Source organism: Aphelocoma coerulescens, chromosome 12, assembly GCF_041296385.1.
Source record: "Aphelocoma coerulescens isolate FSJ_1873_10779 chromosome 12, UR_Acoe_1.0, whole genome shotgun sequence".
NCBI classification, from domain to species: Eukaryota; Metazoa; Chordata; class Aves; order Passeriformes; family Corvidae; genus Aphelocoma; species Aphelocoma coerulescens.
Window position 1 is genome coordinate 1,775,988 of NC_091026.1, and position 22,988 is coordinate 1,798,975.

General features: G+C 43.9%; 1 protein-coding gene across 2 annotated transcripts in view; it reads left to right on the forward strand.

Moving 5' to 3' along the window:
• Positions 1 to 22,988, forward strand: part of EFCC1 (EF-hand and coiled-coil domain containing 1) — a 42,247-nt gene that overhangs the window by 13,259 nt on the left and 6,000 nt on the right. The window contains exons 3-7 of one of the 2 annotated variants that reach the window (XM_069027739.1): positions 16,724 to 16,860; positions 18,162 to 18,297; positions 18,573 to 18,738; positions 21,239 to 21,397; positions 22,836 to 22,905. In XM_069027739.1, coding sequence (XP_068883840.1) covers positions 16,724 to 16,860; positions 18,162 to 18,297; positions 18,573 to 18,738; positions 21,239 to 21,397; positions 22,836 to 22,905 — 668 coding nt within the window. The remainder of the gene's footprint in view (positions 1 to 16,723; positions 16,861 to 18,161; positions 18,298 to 18,572; positions 18,739 to 21,238; positions 21,398 to 22,835; positions 22,906 to 22,988) is intronic. The other variant, XM_069027738.1, reaches the window with a different exon arrangement.

Genomic DNA, 22,988 nt, shown 5'->3' on the forward strand with positions numbered 1-22,988 from the left:
CCGTTCACGGGGCAGAGGCTGGTGCACACACAACCCCTCCTTCTTCCAGCCCTGATCCTGCCGGGGAGGCTCCTGCGTGGAGAACACGAGCAGCCAGGTGCGGATGCCGCCTGTGCTCCGGGGCAGCAGCAGCAGCACGGCGTGTCCTTGTCATGGGCACCCGAATGTCCTCGGGCAGCTGCAGAAAGGCTCAAAGCAAAGTTTAACTGCTGGCACAAGAACGGCGAATTTTAACCGAGTCCTGTGTTGTAACAGCTCACAGTGGGCAAGGTGAATGCGAGCTGGGAGAGCTGCTGAGGTACAGAAGGAAAATCAGGAACTGCATTGTTTTTAAAGGCAGGTTTATGAACCATCCATCAGCTCAACATGCAGAGACCCGAGTTCACTTCCAGGGGTTTATTATTTTTGGTGAAGTTAAGCAAACCCATGCTTTTGAATTTTGGCTTGCCTTTTAATCAAGCTTAGAATGAAGCGACTTTTCAGTGACAAAAGTCCTCCCAGGACCCTGGGAACACATGCTGCCTTGCCAAGCTTTACAAAAATGCTTTATTTTTTCCATTACTTTATAAGTGAAGCTGTAAACCCATGATCTGGCCCAGAATATAACAAAAAAGTGCCAGGTCAGAGGTGAGTGCTACAAAACAGGTGTAAAGAAGCTTAGATTGTGCATCCTTAAATTTAAAGGGCTTCCCCTCCCTCCTCGAGTAAACAAATGCGTACTGCACACACTGGTAATGTACTTAGTGGATGAAATGCATTGTAAATGAATTACAGGTTTTATACTTTAAAAGATAAGTTTGTGCTTAAAAAGCTGTACCCTGTCTGGTGTTAAACCCCAGGATATATCAGATTGTTTCTCTCTCATTAAACACTGCAGAAGAGACCATCGTTCAGAGGTGAGTCTGAACTAATCTCTGGAGCTAAACTCAGTGAAGTTCCAGCTCAGTAAATTGATTCATGTCTCCACTAAAAGTGCATTTGAATCACAAAGCTTGGTTTCGGATCAGAATAGCCATCGAGGGGGAGCTGGGTATAGAACTTTGACTTTACCCTAATTTCAACCATGACTGGTAGTCTGGAAACATGTTTTGTTTGGGCTGTATTTTAGTTGGAGAAATCTGCTTTATATCACATGGTAAGGAAAGCTACAATATTGTGATTATAATTTGATTTTTAGGTGAAATAATACTGGAAATAAAGATTTTTAAATTGCTCAATTAGTCAAGATGTGAAAAACCAGGATCAACTGTGAAGAAATGCAGAATGATCTTAGGACACTGAGTGATGGGATGGTGGCAGGTACCACATAAATGAAATCAGATTCATTTGGGGGGCAAAAATACCAAAACCAACCCCAAACAACACTTTCAGCTTCAGTGAAACAGATACAGTGATAGAGCATATTACAACTGCTGAAGAATTATATCTTTGAGCTTTATAACTCTAGGAAATGTGTCTGTTCAGTTATTAAGTTGCAGGGAGCAAAGCAAATAAAATATTCAAAGGTATTACAAAGGGAATAGAGAACAATACAAAGAAAATAATTATGCACCTTCACAGAACACCTGTATCAGAACAAAGAAATTCATGATCCTTTCACCTAAACCAATTAAACTGGAAGAGGCCAAGAAAAGGCAAGAAGTGTGAAAAAAACAAAAGGCATGGAAATTATTTTAGCCACTTGCAGATGTGAAAGAGAGAGAGCTGAGGAGAGCTGTGAAATGGGTCTGTAAAATTTTCATCCAGAAGATGAATAGGGAAGAATTGTTCAGTCTCTCAGCACAGAACTGTGAGCCAGGCATGAGAGCAGGAGGCAGGTTCAAAGCACACAGAAACCAAAGTGACTCTCACCCTGTGGGTCCCACAAGCTTGGAGCACCTTCCTGCACAGTGCTGAGCTTGAGGAAAGGTCACACAGATTAAACAAGCAACTAAAATATCAATTAAAAAACCCACTTAGCAGGTATTAAATAGAAAGATGACATCTCCACCTGAGTCACCATGGAAATTACTGCAATACTGCAGTAAAAGGCCATGGGAGGACTAACAATGCACCAGACACATGAAGAGCAGGGGAAATGGATCTACAGGTATTGCCCTTGAGCCTTTAAAATATGTAAAATGACAAATAAGAGTTTGAGTGTCTAACACCACCTTGGCTTCATCTGCAGGAATCCAAGGTCACAGCTCTGAGAATCAAGCTCACCTCACACCTGTAATCTCAGAGGACCCCTGCTCTGAGCTGAGTCCTGACTCACACTTCAGACCTCAGCTTTGGATGTTGTGCCTTCACATCAATTTCCCCTTCTGAAAAGCTATTTTAATGACCCCAGAAGAAGGCAGCTATTACCTACATCAGTTACTGCTCCTACAATCACCTTTAAGATGACCTACAAGCTTAGAGATGCTGTTCAATTCTTTTGAAACAACCCCCTCTCATTCAGATGTACAAATACCACTGATACCTGCAGATTAGCAGGATTTAAAATGGATTAACTGTTCCTCTGGTAAGGAGAATTTCTGAGCTACAGTGGTAAATATTAGCTCAAATTTGGGGAAATCTCTGACTCTCAGCTTGAGCCCAAACTTCCCCTCACAGCAACCTCTCACAGCATTTCTTGCACACCCCTCACAAGCTTCTCCTTGTGGGACATAATGAGTAGGATACAGGATTAGGTGGCTGAAGAGTCCAGCCCAAATCTGGTGTGACAAAACCCTGCACAAGTCCCTGCCTTTAGGTCAGGCTTTCCCTTTCTGGCCGTGTCCTGGCAGATGCCTATTGTCCAGTCTCCAATCACTTATTTAATTTCCATTCAGAGCCCAGGAGCTCCCTGCTGGGCTGGGAACCAGCAGAGGCCATTCAATGGAGATGTCAGCCTTTGTGTGAGAGACAGCCACACCAATATTGCAGGGAGCCTTTTCAGCCCTTCGTGCCTACAGCAAAATTTAATCTGAAAAGCTAGGCTTAGTGTTTCTGACATGCTGGCACAGCAAATATTTCCCCACATAATTGAAAAAGATCATTTGTAAGAGTGTTGGCCCAGAGGTTCTCGACACAGACAGATCTGGGGGCAAGCAGAGCATTTTCAGAACACTGTGTGTTTATCAGAAATAGAATATACGCTTTAATATTTCCATTCATTTGGGCCTCATGCTGTTTGCAGCTGGCTGGCACAGACAGCACTGGTATTTCTCTGTGCACGTTTGCTCACTTCACTCCAAGCTGCTTGATATGTGCATAAATATCCAATATTAAAGATTCTGTTCAATAATCTGTGTGATATCATTCACCAGGTGTGAGGCATAGCCAAGTGCCTCACCTCTCTCTGCACATAAAGGCAAATCTAACTTGGTTTCTCACACCCTATTGGGACTGTCAGGGAGAGAAAATGGTGTTGAATAGCCCTGGAAAGAGGATTTTTCTCATTTCTAGTCCAGGTAGTCCTGAGATAGAAATACAACATTATATCTCATCGAAAAAAGGAATGAAGTATTAACAGGGAATCCTCTTTTCCTTTAAAACCCCTCCAAGGATATAAGAATCGCCTGACTCCACAAGTGGGGAAGAACCAGACAGGAGAGCTGTGCTGTAAAACACAAAGCTTAAGCAGATGACACCAAAGGAGTTATTGGCCACAGAGCACACTCAGCATCATCCACTTCAACAGGAGCAGAGCACTCATTCCAACCTTCCCCCACCAGCACTGCTTGGGAGCACAAGGAGCTGGAACTGCAGCAGTGCCACTGCTGCCACAGCAGTGCCTTTTATTGGTACATATTCTGCAACCACTCAAACTGTACTATCAGACTTAATTCAGTCATTGTAACCACTCATGTCACCAGAACAACAACCATGCTGCTTTACATGGCAAAGTGAGAAAGGAGCTTTGTGTAATGGGTCTTCTTACTTTGTGCTGTCCAACCCTGGCCGGGGACTTGGGAATATTTTGAACCTGACATTCAAGTTTGTGATTTCAGAAATCAATTTTTACAGAGGTTACACTGTCCTTGCCGGAACCAAAGATATAAAACACAGGCTGTATCCTGAATATTTTAGTCCTAGATAAATGTCTGTATGATAAAGGAGCATGATGAAATTATCTGGTTAGATTATTCAGAAAAATCTCATTTAAAATCTGTTCACATCAATGCATGTCTTGGGGAAGGCTGTGTGCTATGAAGTCTGGAGAACTCCATCATGAATATCAAATACAGACAACTTAAAAAGCAAACATTGATTTAGAAGAGTTACACTTGGACTAGTTGATGGCTGTCTGTCCCTTCAAACCAAACTATTCTATTCTGCAAGAAGAACTCATCAGGTTTTTTAACTTGGCATTGTAGTTTTCCTCTTCAGGAAATGCAGTTTTTAAAAATAAACCACGTTCTATCAGATTTCAAAGTTGCAGGTCTAATCCCCACCAGGGGACAGGAGAAATTTTCCTTTGTGGGCTGTTTTGAGCTTTTAACTGAAGGAACTTGTTCCCATTGTTACTGATGCTATGCTGGCAAATAAGTACAAGTACATAACTGCACGTGCTGCTCTACGAAGGTTTATGTGTGTTTTTGGTAGGTTTTATGCATGATGCTAAAATCAATCCTTAGAGCACTTCCCAAGTGGGCACAGACCCACAGGGGATGAAAAAGAATTTGATTAAAGCAACCTAAATGTGAATTCCAGAGTGACTGCTCAGGAAATGACCCCCTGCACAAGCTGAGATGGGTCTGAAGGCAGCCTGGGGTCTGCACTGGAGGATTGTAAGGTTTGATTTGGGTTTTATGCATCTTGTAGAAGAGAAGGCAAATGTGTCGCCTCGAAATGATGTTACTCTGATTTCAGCAGCTTTTATAGAGTTTAGAGAATCTCTTGGGGAGCATCAGGGATAGTTTGGAGAGGGGCAAATCACCCCCAGGTCCTGCTGGCCCCCGCAGCCCTCGGGCAGTAGAAGAGCAAGGAGGTCTCATATCTCCATCAGCCCCAGGAAGTGAGGAAACCCAAAGGTTCCATGAAAGATGCACCTGCCAGAGGCAGTACAATCACTGTAATTATTATTTAAAACTAAACAGGCAAACCCTAAAAATGGAGGAGAGTTGCAGGCACTGAATCCCTTGTAATGATTACACAGTAAATATATTTCAGGCTGGCATCTCGTGGATGTTGAGATTTTTCTACATTTTCTTCTGCAATAATGTAGTGACATGAGAAGTCAACAAGAGCAGCACTGTGGACTCTCTGGCCTGGTTTTGGGAACAAATAGAGTTCTTGCAGAAGTAACAGACCCCAGAATTTCAGATGTGATGGCTCTGCTGGGTTACTGAGGAAGGGCAGACTCAGGGAACTGTCCTGCAATTGTCTCCATCTGTTGGTCCCAACCATGGATTGGTCCCAACCATGGATTGGTCCCAACCAGCAGCACAGAGCAGACACAGGAGAGAAGCAGCTCTTGTTTAACAGCCCACTCCCAGTCCCACATCCAGCCAGCAAGTGCATCAGGAAATTTAGAATATTCAACTGAATAACAGCAGACTGTCCATGTCAAACTGCACATGGCCAGAAAAAAGCATTTCCAAGAATCCTGCTCAGTCTCAGTGGGAAAACACAGCCACTGAAGCATCTGCACAGAATCCCACTGCCTGGGCCTGACTAAAGGGCTGAGTACAAGAAACTCCTTTGGGATAAAGGCAGGCCTGGAAGCTCTGCTGCAGGCCAAGGTTTTGCTAAGCCCTGGCCCAAACATCGCTGATACACTCTGGGGTAACCTTTGATCCTGCATGGCCTTTCTAGGGGCTGAAGTAAACAGTGGGTTTAGGGGATATTGGGAACTTGGACATCGTGTCTCTCCTACACTGCTATGGACCAAGGGGCTAAATTCCCATGGCTGACACGTGTTTGAAGGACAATTCTTGCAGCAGGTGCCAGCACTCTCATCACAAGGTGCTCTCTGCCATCTCTGGTGCTCACACCTGGAGGCTGCCTGAGGCACTGGGGCATGATGTGGGTGAAAAGTCACCTGAAACAGATCTGCACGTGGAATACCCTTTCTTTCTGTTCCCAATGATGTGTTTGGGTTTTAACTGGAGATCTGGGAACAATCCGGCGTTTTAAACAAATGCTTCTGCTACAAAATCAAATCTATGCAGCAATTGGGGTTTTTTTGCTGGCTTTGACCCTTCATCAGATCTGGAGCCAGTCACTTCTCAAACCAGCATTAATAGTGGCCCTCACATCTGAAACTAAGGTCCTTCTGTTCCTGGTAGGATGAGAGCCCTGAAAGTAAGCAGTACTTAGTCTGACTCTCTCAGTTCTGGGCAGGATCAATGCAGCTCAATGAGCCTTTGCTAATGCAAAGCAGACTCGTGCATGCTCGTGGGATGCTGTCATTAATCCTTGGAGGACATAAACCTACAGCTGGCTCAGTTTACTGCCAGCATTTCTTAATGACCCTCCAGATATATGATGTTTAATATACTCCTGCCCTGTTCCGAGGAATTTACAATCCAAAAGGCAGGCAGAGCATGTGAAATGCTACCTCTAGCTGTTCATGCCAGGCTGATCACTGCAGGGTGTGAAAATGCTCTCTCAGGGCACTGCTAGGGCCTCACTCAGTTACTGAACCCCCTGGCACATCACAGGGCAGCAAACATTCCTGCAGCAAAAGACTGCACTGATTCCTTGGACTCACAACAATCAGGAGCATTTGAAAGGACCATAAATGATGGTTTGGAGGGAGAAGGGGGCTCTGCTGATAAATCTCAGGCTTAACACTGCAACAATATTGCACTTTGCACAGACTGTATTGATTTTTCCCCCCATTTAGTTGTTTAAAGTATCTAAAGAAAACAAAACCAAGAAATATCTACATTCACTCCAAAGCCCTGCTGCTGTTTTTTCAGTCTCTCTCAGATGAAACAGTCTCTTGACAAACACCAGTGCTTCCAATAGTTTTAGCTGGAGCAACAAACCAAACCCATCAGGCTTGTGGGGCTGAGCTGAAAGGAGCCCAGAACTCTGCAGCACATCACTCCTGTTTGTGCTCTGACCTCAAAGGGACTCGCTCAGATCTCCAAAGCCTTCTGCACTCGCTCTGATGGAGACTTCAAAAAGTAAAATATGAAGTGTTTCCATGAAATTCTGGGCTGCTGCTGGTATGGCTTTAAAAATCAAACCAGCAGCATTGCCAGCTGAGTAGAGTGGATAAAAGAGATTTTGTTTCAGATGTTTTTGCATTGTGAGGATTTTGAACTTTTATTTCATATATCTCTGGAAACACAATGTGTCTAATTACTAAAGCCTAGCAGTGGAACTCAGAAACATCCTCTGCTTTCATTTTTTACCATTTTCTGTATTATAGAAATAAGCACAGAATATATTATCCCTAAGTTCTCAAGTGCAAACAACATACTGTGAAGGCCAAATCCATCTTCTTCTTTCTGATGTTTGGCTTTATGAAATGTAGAAAGTGACAGTAAAAGTAACATCAAATTTCCTTTGAAGGATTTACAAATTTAAAAGCTTCTCCCCCAAAACTGTCATTCCAGATGCTGTATCCCCACTTTTGATGGGCCTGTGTCACCTACCTAACACTCCACAGCCTAAGAGGCTTCGCAGTACAGCCAGATATGAACTGGAACATTTTCCTAGTGTGACTGTACCTGCTTTTAAGGTGGAGAGTTACAAATTCCCCCTCCCTTTTCAGTGCCCACAGTAAAATCCAGAACAACTCATATTTGGAACATATTTGGAACTTTGTGGGAGTTTGAAGATGGATCAGAAAGGATCAGTGCAAAACCTCTAGAAGGTTTTAATTAACAAATATTTCTGCGTGTCAGATTTTGTCAGGTTTTATCTTGACCTGTCTTCCCTTTTAAGGCATAAATCTCAGGATTTGAGACTGCATTATAGAATGTCAAAAAGCCAAGGGAAAAGATTAAGTCTTTTATTGGGGCCAAGAGGAATGGGATCAGCATTAGAAAGTTTGGGATCCCATCCAAGACTGAGATAGCTGGGAAGTTTTCCAAAGTGTTGCCCAGGGCAGTAAAGTGAAAATAGAAAATATGGTGTAAAAACCTGGTTACATAAGTTTCGGTGTTGGTCACCTACTGTCAACTACAATGAAAAACCAAATATATTTTATAAACACCTGAGGTTATTAATTCTCCTGCCGCCCTATGATGTTAAATTTAATCACTGTTTTTTACATAAAATGACACAACTGGTATCACCTACTGCTTCAAACAACCACATTTATTTTAAGTCTTCCTCCTAGTGCTGGTTACAGAAAGCTTCTGAGAACTGCTTCCTGTTTTTCACACAGATTTCCCTCTTTTCCTGTGGAAATCTATTGAGGAAGCTCTCTGAAAACAAGAGGAAGTATCTGTTTCTAAATACCTGTGAGAGTGTCCAGAGGAAGGGTCTTTGCCCCCTGTGGGGCTCCTGGGGAGGGCAGGGGCTGCTTGTGATGGGGAGCACGATGTGTCCCCCCAAAAGAGCTGCATCCCTTCACACACAGCTGGGATGCTGCATGGAGAGGCTCCAGTAAAGAGGGAAAAACTGCAATTAAGCATTGGCTTAAAAAAAAAAAACAAAAAAACAAACAAACAAAAAAAAAAACAACAAAAAAAGAGAGAGAGCTAGAGAAAGAAGCAAAGAGCCAAAGCCTTTTGTTAAAATAATATTGACTGGGAAAACAGGAATCCTGCTTACCCACCTTCCCCATGAGCAATCTTCCTAGCAACTACGTGCACCTCTCTCATTTATTAGCTCTGTGATTCCCAGCCTGTGATGGCCACATAACCCCAGCCAGTGCTCAGGGGGTAAAACAGGAGCACTGAGCCACGTAGGATTAAAGATCTCACCTACAGAAGGCTCCTTTTTAATCCCCCACTGTTAGTGCGTTCTGTCATCCCTTAAATATACGGCTGCCGAAACAGAATCACTCTCAGAACTGGGTTTTGCATCTCTTAATTACCGTTAAGGTCATTCTGATGCTTTGGACATGAAGTTTCTACACCGTGGAGGTAGAAAATCCAAAACAAAAGTAGAAAGCTCATTTAACATATTTCAGCATAATTTAGTGTCTGTTTCTGGTTTCTGACAGGAGCTGGGTGATATTTCCTCCCCAAGTACTGCAGTTCTGCTCCACGGCCAAGCCTTTCAAAGAGAAACTGAGCCTCGGGCAGTGTTAAAGGGTGGAAGGTGCTTTTGTTCCAATTTTTCATCCCCCTGTTAAATAATCTATATGCAATTTCCAGGGCAGCACCTACTTGCTCAATCAGGGTTCTTGCTTGTTCAGGTGAAATGCAGCTGAAAAGAGCAGAGGTGAGTGTGGGGAAGGGGGGAGAAATGAGAGTTATTTTAATAAAATCTACCTGCTGCTTTGTCCTGCTAAAAGCCCTATTACCACTTGGAGTTGTTTGCAAGGGCTCCTGCCAGGGTTTCATTTACCTTGTGCTAATTACCAGGATCACACCTCGCCCTGGGTGGCTCGGAGGGGTCACTGTACAACCCCTTCCAGAAGGGCTCGGTGCTGCGTGAATTACTCTGCTCAGGAACGTTTGGCTCCTCTCACAGGGACCGTGACTGATCTTGGTTTTATCCCAGCGATACCCTCTGGTGTCAAAGGGGTTTGGTCACGAGTCCCTTGTGCTGACACACACAGCAGCTGATGCTGCTACGTTACCATTATTATCCCATCTTCTACTGGTTATTGATTTATTTTATCGATATTTTAATTAGTCTGTATTTTTCCATCTTTTTTATTATCTTTTTCCCAGCTAGGGACTTTCCAACACACCTATCCCGAGTCTTTGTTAGCTCCTTTATCTTCTGCTTTCTGCCAAATGTCCTTGGGTCCAGAAGTTGTGCACTTTTGGTATCCAATTTCAACAATACATCTCTCTCTCCCTCCCAGGCCTTGTTCACTGAAGCACATCAAGGTTAGCATGGCAAAACTTCAAGTTTCAGGGATTTTCCCAAGCTGTATTCCCACACTTGCTGCTTATGACAAACTTTGCTAAATGCTGACTAAAAGTGACTGGAAGACTAACACACTGCTTAAAAATAATACACTGGTTATTATTAATTAAAAAATTAGAAAAGCCGTATCATTTCCAATACAACAACATTTCACAAATGGAGAAACCATCAAGATCTGAGCAATATTTCACTAATATTGGCCACACTGTCCAGCTAATGCTGATATGAGCAGGATTGCATTTTTAGTCTGTCTTTGCTGGCCTGCTGTGTGCCCAATCTGCACTTCTTAAATGTAATTTATTGTGTGCTTATTCCCACAGTCAAGTTGCTTAACCATTTTAGCTTAGAGTGCCTTGGAATACTGTATTTGGTCTCCTGGAAATCATCCAGGAACCTGGAGTTACACACATTCAGACAGTAACCTCTCTTCATGGCATCTGTTTTTTCAGAGACACAAACACGTTACTCCTACCCATTTTTTCCTCTGCTAAAAATCTGCATTAATTTATGATGACTTTCTGCAAACATTCCGTGATGTTGCTCATGGCCACCCTGCAGAGTCCAGGGGATCCTGCCTGATAGAAGAGAGGGGAGAACTTCCAAGAGAAGCACTGAAGTTTGCCTAAGCCCCACACAAATCATGATTTTATGTTGTTAAATCATCATGGGAATGAACACAGTATAAACATATTACAGAAACTGAAAAATGGCCTGTAAAGCACAATCTTGAGTAAAGCTGTAAATGAACTTGTATAAGCCATAACCTGAACTTGGGTGAACTATTTGAAAAGGGTAGTACTGAAATCTTTACTTAGCAAAGTGTTTAAGGAGTGTAACCTTATTTATGTAAGGATTGCAACCAAGACAATGGAGCTAAACTCAAATTAAACTGGGGTTATGCCAATGAGATGCCATAATTGGCTGAAATTATGCACCTGCTTAGGTGTTCTGCTGCAGTAGAAAAGGGTCTATGTAAATTTAAACTTGGATAAATTTAAATGAATTTGGTGATGAATACAACACAAACCTGCTTGGACTGGGGATCATGAAAGAAATGGGAGGAGCTGCTGAGACAAGCAGAGGTCCAGCCATGGAGAAGGGAGACGAGCAGAGTGCTGAACACAGTGGTAGAAATCAGTTCTTACACGCAGGGAGCAGCTGTGTATGGTCACACCACACTCCTGTCACCGGCTTTTTGACCTCCAGTAACATTTCTTATTCAACCGTATCACCAACAAAAGACAAAAAAGAAGTGGCTCTATTGACTGTCAAAGCACAGGTAGGATCCTAATAAATGCAGAATCACTAGGCAGCATCTTCTGGTCTCTAGGAACTGGCAAGTGGCTTGTAATTATTTGCAAAGGGAAATAATTGGCCCTGAGATGGGCTCGGTTGGTCAGAGCATGGTGTTAATAATGCCAGGGTTCTGGGTTTGATCCAGCTCTGGGTCATTCACTTAAGATTGATCCTTGTGACTTCCTGTCAACTCAGAGTATTCTGAGAAATTCTGTGAATGAGTTTGGGAGTTACTTTTCACAGTCACCAACCAGAACAATACTTCAAGAAGGCAAAGGACAGGCTGCTGTCAGGAAACTTAGAACTATTTCGAAAGGCATCAAAACAGCAGGCATGGAACTTGGATTGAAGGAGCACGCAGAAGTACAGAGTCTCTGGTAGAGAACAGCACTCTCTGAAGCTCTGAGGATGTTTTTACAAACCAAACACAACGGGGTGAGGTAATTGTTGCTTCCTGATACAGGATCTGAGGAGTGGAAGCTGCACCTTCCCCACGTTCCCAGCAGGCAGCTGCTGGCTCTGGCACCTCAGCTCAGGTGTCCCAGTGCCTCCTGTTCCCTCTGCTCTGCAACACCCCCAGCACAGCTCTCCTGTGGGAGCACTGGGAGCCTGCAGGCACCAAAAAGCCCTTGCACACCTCCTAAGAAATGGCCAACTTAGATGCAGAACTGGTGCTTGCAGCCTCTTCCCTCACACATCCCTGCTGGATTTTCCCAAATGCTTGGGAAGACCCTGTCAGAAATAACTCACAGCCAGCTGAAGGCACACTGTTGGCTGAGCCATCTTTCTCTTCTGTCAGTCCAGATCCACGAGGCTCTAAATCTGTGGGGCGCTGAAATAAATCCCAAAGGAATTTACATGCCAGTGAGTAGGTGCTTTCAGAGTCTGTAGCACACTCAGGGATAGCTGCAGTTTTGCAGACATCAAACAGAGCTTTGGCACATTTTTTAAGCTTTCAGAGTGGAATTCAGTAGGATCTTCACCCAGCTGTTAAGTACACCCTGACTCTGTTAGGAAGAACACTTGTGGAGGACGTTAAAAGGCTCCCAGGGCATTTGATTTTTACTGGCATACACTGCAGCACACGGGAGATAAGGGAAGGATTCCTGGGGATTAAACAGCACACGTCTACGTGAAGGAACACACGAGGGGTGAGGCTTGTTACACAAGCAGTGGCTGAGGAAATGATCCCCAGGAGCACAGCTCTGCTGTCTCTGGCTTCCATGCTTTATGTCAAGTGCCCTGGTTAGAGCTATCAGTGCTCAGAACGCCACAGGATTTTAGTTATTAGCTGTTGATTGTAGGCTTTCAAGCATCTTTCTGTAAAATCCAAGACAGGACACCAGGAGAGACAGGATCCTAAAAATCTGAGTTTGAAAAGCAGGAAGGACAAACAGGCTGTATCCAGGCAATTCTGGCATGGGCGTGTGGGGGTGTGGCTGTGTTTGCTTCCAAATGCCTCTGTTGTGATTCCTTATGGACTGCACCAAAAGCAGATCTCCAAAAATCTCCAGAGAGAGGTTTTTCACCAACAGGACTGTCCCCCTGACTGGAAATCACAGAATACCAGGGTAAAAGGGACATCAGGGAGCACCTGGCCCAACCTTTCTCAGCATAAGCATGGTCTTGAGTGAGAATTTATTCTCACAGAAGCATCACCAGGGCTGCCAAAGGGGTGTTTGCTCTCTGGGCTTAGAGGATTGGCAGGGATGTGCTGTTATTTAACCAGCAGTCGGTCAGGGGGTCAGGACAATACAGAATAAAGCCCCTCTGGTCCCTCAGCTGTCCCTGACAGCCGTGCTGCTCAGCACTTTGGGGTCTAGCAGCCAGGTTTGTGCTGTCTCCAAAGTGCTTGAAGTCACCACAGGAAGGGCAGCAAGGCACAGTTCTGCACCATTCCAGGATTTGCCTGCTTGTACCCAACAGGCAGGGAGATGGAAGGGTTTGCAAGAGAACACATGGCCATCATTAAAGGATTTTTTTCTAAAGATGGTGATTTTGGCAAGAAAATGAGAATCATCAGCCAGCAACAGGAAAACTCCCAGAACTGTAACCGTGATAGTTGTAGTTATAACTATATACTTTATAACTACCCATATAAAGCCAGGCTATTTGGTGATCTTTATTACAGCCACTAAAAATTCATGCTTTTAAACACTTATCTTTAATGCCTGACAGAGCAAGCTGTTTAAAAGCTGAGATTAAGCATCTGGATTGATCACAGAAAGTTCATTCATAGAATTTCTGTTGGAGAGGAGCTTGCAGCACCAGCCAGAGACAGATTTTTCAGAAAACCCACACAGACACTCAGCTCCAGTGTGAAAACATACTTAATCTCAACAGTAAATGAAAAGTCATAAATAATTCAAAAATGTGCACACCTAAAGTCTCCAACTCCTGCAGGGGATAAGCAAATCTGAAACCACTCTGAATTCCCTGAACTCTGACAGTTTAGGTAACACAGTACAAAAATAAAAGTCACACCTCATTTTGGTTAAAAACCACAAGTCCTACACTTTGAAAATAAAATATAGCTCTGAGTCTAACTGCACTCAGGGCAATGTACACACACGGTTGTTTGATCTGCTCCGAGTAAGTTTCTAAAAGAGTTAAAGGTCTGTGAATGCAAAGTTAATAATTCCTCAGAGTTCTTTTCTGATCAGTCAGGAATTATTTCTGTCCCAGATCTGCTCAGCACCAGAAGCAGGTGGGTTTTCCTGCAGCTCGATGTTTCCATAACAATACGGCAGAGCCAATTAAAAGCCAATTAGTCATGGACATTACTTTAAGGTCCAGTACTTTGCAAACTCTCCCCTGTTCAGTGTTCCTGCGCTGGGGCTGCCCATTATGCTGGGGACAAAGGCTCTGGGATGAATGGGGGCTCTTTCCCTGTCTCCATGGAAGCCTTGCCACACTCACTCTACACAAACCTTCCCAGGCACCTCCAGCACCGCTTCCCCCTCTGATCTTTGCCCCAAACAAATGTGCTGTTTATTCACTCTTCTTCTCGTTTATGGAGACCCATTTGATGCTGTATGAATACCAATGAGGAAAGAATTAAACCTGTGTTTGAGAATCAGTGAGGATTCCTGCTGCCAGCTCTTCCTCAAATCCCCTTCACTCACACCTGCTGGAAAAGATTTTCATGATACTTGAACACTCTCCATGTTTTATAGGTTAAAATCTTAACCAACTCCCCTACTGCAATAAATATTCACTGTCAGCATCTCTTGTGTTATGTGAACTAACTCTAGGATCTGAAACGCAAACAATCTAAATTATACTGCAGCTCAGACCAAAAGAACAATCTGCTCACACACCAGCTACAGTGCTCAAGAAATTCTGAAAGATTCCTAATGAGTACCAGAAAATCAGCACATTGCAGGGAAGTAAAATGCAATATCCCTGTGAAAGGAGTATCCCCAGTAGCTGTCCCGACTTCTGCAGCTCTGTGACGCTTCCCAGAGCCCCGCTCTGGATGTCCAGGCTTAGCAGTGCATTTGATTTGTGCACTATTCTGTGATTATTTCTTCCAGCACTGATGGCTGTCCAGGCTCCTTTCTGGGGACTGCTATTTCCCTGGACTTTACAGGAAATCCAGTTGTTGCTAAGCTAAATAATGCCACAAATTGCGCATGGAATAAGTCATTTGTTTTTAATGCAGCCAGCCCTACTCGAGGGGCTAAAGTAAGTGCTGGCTTCTCAGCAAGGTTCAGCTCAGCTTCTTCCCTACAGATGTTTTTGAATAGCGACTTTCATTGCTGTTAAATTCATGATCTTGTTTACTCCTAGACTTTTGCATGCAATAAGGGAACTACCGCTGGTGTGGCTCCTCAGGAGCTGGGAGCAGCTGTGTTAAACAAAAGGCTCTGCAGTTCTGGTGTCCAGAGTGGCCTCAGCTGCTCTGTCCCTGCAGCCAAAGTCCCCTTCCAGCTGCAGCTGGATTTACAGGCAGGAAGCACTGACAAGATTTGGACAGCAAGGTCACGTTACACAACTTGTGTCAGCAGGACCCGTCTGCTAAGTGGTTTGGCTCTTAATTTTTGCTATTTAATGTGTTAAATAAAGGAAATATTCAATATTCACCAGACCAAAACTAATCTGTGGGAGAATTTGGAGGGAACTTAATTTACTATAAAAGTCTTGAATGCGGTTTGTTTTCTTCTTCGTGTGGATTCTTTGTGAACAACACAACAGCTCCTATGAGTTTCTTACTATGAGTCTTTTAAAATTCTTTAGAGTTCTCATTTCAGTAACACTTTATGAAAATAATTTGCATATTATGTATGTTGTGTGAAAAAACCCAAGATTCTTAAAATAAGTTCAGTATCATGTGACACCTTTCAATTCCATAGGCCTTTTTTACTATTTTACATGTAAACAGGAGTCACAGAATTAATTTTCTCTGTCAACTAGATTGTGTAATTCCATTTTAATTCCTCTAAAATAGCAATACTGCCTTTTAGTACATCCCTAGGTAGGAGCAAAACTGAATCAAAACAAATACTCCAGTCAAAAGACACCAGCAGCTCCAGTGGACTCATCGTGCCTATCGTTTCACATTCCATTCTTCTTACCAAAATCAATCTTTTATTGAATTATTAGAAAAGAAATCTATGTTATTAGGTTTGTTAGATTTTGTTTCATCTACAGTAAGAGATTCCAATACACTCAGTGGTTTGTACTGTCTTACATGGTTGGGTAGAACATTTTCAACTCAACTACACAAATACATTGTGAGTTTTTCCCCTAGCACGTGCTACTCCCTTTCTCTGAAGGCACTCCCCCAGTGCTGTCCACTTGGGTAATTACAAATTCCTCAGTCAGCACCACCATTGTCCTTCACAATTAAATTACTGTTTTCAAAATCTATTTTGTTGGCACCTTTGAGGAGTCCAATTCCTCAGCTGCATTATTTGATCTGTGTCCCATCCCTCGAAAGCCATTCCTTTAAAACACATGGATGTGACATCCTCTCACTGACCTCAGACAGAGACAGTTCCAAATGACCCCTTCTGAGATGCTTCTCACCTGCAAGTCCCTGGTTTCCAGGTGTGCCACCATTTCTGGATCATCCTTTTTGACTGCTCAGCTCTGCTTCATTCCAGTACTTACTAGACATGGATCAAACTCCCTGTCATTTCTGAGCCCCAGGCACTGGGTGCAGCTACCTGTGGCCAGAGTAGACTATCCCATACATAGTTTCTAGAGGTCTTTGAGCTGACCTAAAAGTTACAGGTACTGCTGAGCTCTTCTTAGCCGAAGGACAGCTGAAATCCACCTTCCTTTGGTTGTTGGGGAAGCCACCTCAGGCTGCCCTTGGGGTCGATGGCCCCGTTCTTCAGCAAGTCCCACCAGCTGCATCCCACCGAAGCTGTTCGTGTGCCGTGCTGGGCTCATCTCGATGTTCCAAACTTCCTGCAAGTCAGCTTTGCTTTGGCCTCTTTCCCAGGTCGGAGAGGGAGCGATCCCAGGTTCCGTGCCGGGGCAGCGTGGAGCAGCAGGAGGGAGCAGCCGTGCCCGGGGGCACACGCAGCGCGTCCGTGGCACCGCGGGACCAGCGCTCGCCCACCGGCCTCGCCGACCACGGTACCCAACCCCAGCCCCAGCCCCAAACCCTGCCTTGCCTCACTCATCTGTAGGACCAGCAGCAGCCAAACTAACAGACATTAAACCACCACACCACAAGCCAGGCCTAATGAGTCTTGAAATCCTAGACCTACATAAAACCCTGTGTCCCAGATTTCCACTCCTCACTCCCTGCGTAATTTTATGTTTAATCTGAACTTATCACTCAGAGCTATGATTTAAAACTGCTTTTTTCCACATGAGTCATCCCACCAAAACTTTTTTCCTGGCTTAAAAAGCATAAAGATTTCATTTCTCTGTAAATAGAAATGCAGAACCTCAGTGAAAATAATTTCCGAGGAAGCAATTTGCAGTTAATATTCTGTACAGCCGCACTCCTTGGAAACCTCCTGGCTGCTCCAGTGACTCTGGACAGGCCCAAACTGTTTAGCACGTGTAGCATCAACAACTGCCATAACCTTGCACACTTTGGCTTCCCTGCAGTGATTTATTATTTTGGGCACATCCAGTTCAAAGACCACAAAAGCACTTATCTGACAATAACTCTGAGTTACAAGGCACCTTTACTGCAGACTGGAGAGCTGTTTGTAGTGAGAAAAAATTGGATTTTAGGTGTGGGGATTTAGGTGTGTGGCGAGCAGCTGCTTGGGAATGTTAAAAATAGTGACAGGTAAATACAATTAACACTGTTGCATGTCCTTCATCTGGTTAGACTTAGAAAGTAAACCTGCTTTTACAAATGTTTTTATCAAATCACACACTTGGCCAGCTCAAAGAGAGTTTCCACATGTAATTACACTACCCGTACTTCAAGTACAAACAGCTTTTTAGTATATATAAACTTTCACTTTATATATAATGTTTATATATATAAACATATATATAAACTTTTCATACGAATAGCTGGTGGGGTTATAGATTTTAAAATGGGGGAAATGTTCCATCAAGTAAAATAGGATTAGTTAGGCAGAAAAACTCACTCAGAGAGATGAACGAGTAAAAAAATTGTGTACTTGAACAGTAAGTGCCCCCCCAGCAACTGATCCTTCACACTTATCCTTGCCTTGGAGCAACTCAGGGAAGGGAGTTGAGGTGAAACAGCTCCAAGTTACTCACAAGAAAGCACCAAAAGATTCAAGACTCTTAAAATAAGGATCTTTGCTGCAGCTGCCTCAGCCCTTCCCAAGGATGCTGGGGGACCCTGCCTGGTGTTTCTCTGGGGGTTGAAGCTCTCACTTCTTTCTGGCTCAGGGTTTAACTGGGGGTTTTTGGGGTGCTGCTGAGGGGTCCCTGTTTCCCAGCAGAGGATCAGCTCTTCCGCTCCGTGGAGGGCCAGGCTGCCTCTGACGAGGAGGAGGAGAAGTGGGCAGGTGACCGGGCTCCCCAGCTGGACCACGTGAAGAAGATCCTGGCCAAGCTCCCTTGCTGTGGCAGTGGGTAAGTTTAATTCACTAATTACTGCTGTTTGAGCCCCTTGCAAAGGTAATTTCATGACCTGAAGGTCCTGTGGCTGCAGTCAGAAGCCTTTTGCCCATCCTTTGTGGCGTGTGGGGAACAGCCTGCTGGATATTCCCACCAAGCCCTAATTAGCATCAGCTAAGACACTCATTTGTGATCCCTGCTGCCAGGAGTTCCACAGGAAAACTGGCTTTTACAAACACAGACCTTCACCATGAGGGTTCACTAACTCTTTCCTTTTGATGTATGTGTAGGTGTGATGAAAAGACGTGGAGAAAGCTGCTGTCTTACCTGGAGGCCACCACCACTGAGGGCTCTGGGATGGCCCCTGCAGAGCCCACGGGGAAAACCTCCCCCCTCACAGAGCAGCTGGAGCTCCAGGGGCACCCAGAGAAAAAACTGGAAACAAATATGGAAGAGGTAACAGGTGCCAAGCAGAGCGTGAAGGAGTTCTTTATGCATCTTTAGGGAGCTGCATCTACATGTATTTACATTTCCTTCTGTCCATTCTGCTCTCTGTTGCTGATGTCTCCCATTGTGCTGTAGCTTGTCAGCTCAAACACCTGCTGCTTTCCTCTAACACCTGCATTTCTACTCTGGTTCCTACCCAAATCTGCCTTTGGAGGATGAGATGTACCCCAGGCCCTTCAAATGCTGTCCTTGACTTACTGAGGTTCCTCAGCTATGGATGAAATACTCCCCACATCCTAAGCACCTCTGGGAGCACAGTAACTTTTCAATAAGTCCCTCAGGCTGACTGAGACTCCCTGTTTTGGAGTAAATTATCCCATTTACTCTGTCTTTTTTTTGGGTTTACACTGATATATTTATATCATCAATATAATATATCAATATAATATAATATAGTATATCAATAATATCATAAAATATTACTAAAATGAGTTCTCAGGTTAGCAGCATGTCCAGCTCCCCTTGAGCAGAGGTCATAACCACATTATTTAAAGGCCCAGTGCTGTATCCCAGCAGTCCTGTGGGATCTCACTATTTAAATACTGCAGACTTCAGCCACTGATGGGCACAGACTGAAGTGCCAACAATCTTTCTATGACATAAAAATAGTGCATTGCCCTGGTCTGCTTTGTCCCAAGCTTGTTCAGTATTTTATACCCCATCTTTAAACAAAGCAGGAAGCTTTCAGTAGTTCTGGAAGGATTCTATGAATCAGTGAAATATTTAAAGTAAGGGTAAAGTATCCAACTTCTTTACGTGTTGCCATCCCTTGTGTTTCAGCAGTATTTCATATACTTTTCTCCCTTGACTAAATTAAATGAGAGAGTTTACTTGTTAAGGAAAAAACACTAAAACCAGAATAAAATCCTGCTTCTGCCTTACACAATGTGCAGTACTCAATGACAATTTATTCTTGCAATGTTCTGTAGAGAAACACAAAGGTTCCTTCTCTGCTGATTAACATCAGTCCACAGAAGAAAGCTACGTGCAGGTAGTGCCAGTTTTCTTCTCCTTTTTTTCCATTCTGAGGTGCTCATCTTCTTCTGCAGCATCCTACTGCCCTCTTTTTAATCTCTGCTGATGGATATTAGTTCTGTGCAGCTTGTCTGGAAGAGCACCATTATTAACAGATGAGTACAAAATTCCAGAAGAAAAATGGAATCTGCTGCTCTTGATTTAGAGGCAAGCAGGGAGGTGAAGAAGACAAAGTTCCAGCTCACTGTGACATGAATTAAATATCTGTAGGATGAATAATTTTGAGCCTGTTAGGAAATTTATTCTTAAGCCCTTTTATATTACCCAGCAGTCATAGGGGAGGAGTTTGCTGCTACACAGCAGACAAGTAATAAGAAATTCCTGTCAAAAAGGTGACTCTTGTAATCAACAGAAAGCAAATAGGAAGACTGAGGAATCTCTGTCTCAAGCACCTTGCAAATAAATATATTGGCTTAATAAAGGAACCACCAACACTTTCTCTGAACCTGACAGAAGTACCTTATACATTGCTCTAGATGCTTCTGTTTGTACCTGCTTGGTGTAGAAAATCAGACAAATAACAACAAGGCTAACAAGCAACAGGCTCAGCAGGCAAGTGAAGGGCAGCACTCTCAAACACTGATAATTGCTTCAGCCTGAGGCTTGTAAAACCAGGGGATGACAGAGTTCTGAGATTTGTCATGGCTAGAAAGTTCTACTTTCCAACAACCAAACACTTAAAAATAGCTTCTCCTGAAGACAGGGTGGTGACCTGGGGATAATAGAGGGGGAGAGCCTGAGTGAAGTCTAAAAACAAAGCATTATGCTGCCGAGTGTAGTGCTGCAAAGAAATGCCAGTTATTTTCTATATGAGCTTGCATGCAAGCTGCCAGCTTAATTAAAAAGGCAATTAGTTTATGAACTGCCATACAGGGTCAAGTGAGAAGTTCATCCCAGTATCTGGAGGAAAGCAAGGAGAAGCAGTGGAGAGGGTGTCCCCTGCAAGTTCCTCACCTGCTGTCCAGTGCAGCAGGGACAGACACATCCTGTTGTCTCACTGAATGTACAGGTGATTGCTGTGGAGGAGCTGTAAGACAAAGATATGACTGTGGTGAGGGCACACAAGTTAGTTATGCTTTATAGAGGACAACAGGAATGCAAAAGGGGAGAAAGCTGAAATAGCAATGGTAGTATTTAAATAAAAATACATAATAAATTTAATATTTCAAATTCCTGAATGACCTGCCTGCATCCAGCGAGGAACGAACTCCCATTGTGCACGAGAGCAAAGCACAGATTTCCTAACAACTCCTGATATTTCACTTTACGCAGCACATTAAAGAAATATACTTCCCTTCAGGAGAATCTTCAGGAGTGACCCCCCTTTACAACAAAAGGGGGAAAACTCAGCTTTGCAATTCTTGGGCAAGAAAGGGAAAGGTCCAGTGCCTTTAATTTGCTGTGTTTTGTGCAGACGAAAGGCCCCTTGCTTGGGGAGCTGCAGCAGAAGGTGGAGGAGACAGAACTGCTGAAGATGGAGCTGCAGATGTTGGAGACGGAGAGGGTTCGGCTCTCCCTGGTGGAGGAGAAGCTCATGGATGTTCTGCAGCTTCTTCAACAGCTCCGAGACTTGGTATGGTGAGAAAGCAGTCCTGGGACTGAAAAGTGGGTTTTGTAGTGTCCTTTCCAAACTAAACTTTATATTAATCCCTTCTTAAGTTAAGTACAAAGTCCTTTACACCAGGACAGACTTTTACATGTGTTTGCCCTGGGAACTGCCTGGTGGTTGCAGAAAGCTTTTAGACTCCTTTGACTGGCTTTCTAAAAGCCTCCTTGGAGCTGAATCTTCAAGCTCAGTACCCTCTAACCCAAAATTTAGGGAAAATGAGGAAAACAAAGAAGTGAGTAATCAGGAAGACCCCAGAATATGTATTTTTCCTTCTAGAACAGGACCTTTGTTTAACTGCATCCTAATGTAACTCTGAGTCAGCATCAAAGGGATAAAACTCCCAGGAGACTTTAGCAAGAATCCCCTAAATCCCTGGTGGGATATACCTGAGACAAAAGGAACCTTATCCATCAGTTCTGATGGGTTTAGGTGTCACTTCTCCAGCATATTCACCTTCATGTCTGAAATATCCCAGGCACCTCATTTGCAACAGAACCTCCTGCCAAGCAGTGACTGTCCAAAGGCACATACACATCCTGTCAGGACTAATAAAACCTCACACTGTGCTGCTGAGGCCATGTGAAATCCTCAAACTGCTTCCCACTCTGCCCAGTCCCCACTGGGGCAGGCAAGCAGGTGGAAGAGGTCCAGAGTCAGGGAGCAAGGCCAGCTCTGCCTGGGGGGAACAGCATCTTCCTCCCAGAACTGCTTCCTTCCATTTCCACTTCTTGAAGTTTTAGCAAGAACAACCTGTCTCTGCAGATACAGGCTCTCTAAGTGCTAATTAAACTGATTGCAAGACCATCTCCCAGAAAGCACACCAGTGTCTTGACAGCAAATTAGGAGAGTTTGCTTTTCCAGGCGCATTATATAATGTCCCACCAGATTCCTTATGTAAAACCTCCACTGAGAGAGCCCATCCAAAGCCTGAGTAGTTTTTACAGGGCTCTCACTTTGGCTAATGTTTATTACACCTCCAGATCCAGCAGTGGCCCTGCCACAGGACATTTGCACTGTCCTTCAGCTGGGTCTGAGAAGATCCTTTCTAAAATAACACCCCGAGGTCCAGTTCACCTTCCCCACAGACCTGGCAGAGGACTCAAAAACCTTTTGCTCTGCTTACCCTCCTTGCCACCTACAGTTGTTTAGGCACACACTCTGTAAAATTCTGTATTTTCCACAGCCAGATTAAGGAATTACAACCCTCTATAAACTGCTATTTGAGCAAGGTCTAAGATAAAATGCTTGAAAATAAAGCAAATATCAAGTCTTGGGTTAATCAGGATTCAGTGCCATTTTGGTTCAGCTTTCAAATGTAAATACCCTGCACATAGGTTCTGTTGCATGTCTGTAAACTGGTGAAGGACATGTTTGTGCCATCATGTTGTTCTGTTTTTTAAAGAACATATCAAAGCGAGCCCTGGGGAAAATCCTGCTGAGCACTTTGGAATCCTGCCGTGACCCCCAACCTGGTAAGAAAATATATCATGTGTAAGACCAACAAGCAGGAAAATGTCCTTTTGGGGAAAACACTGGATAATACACAGATGGGTAG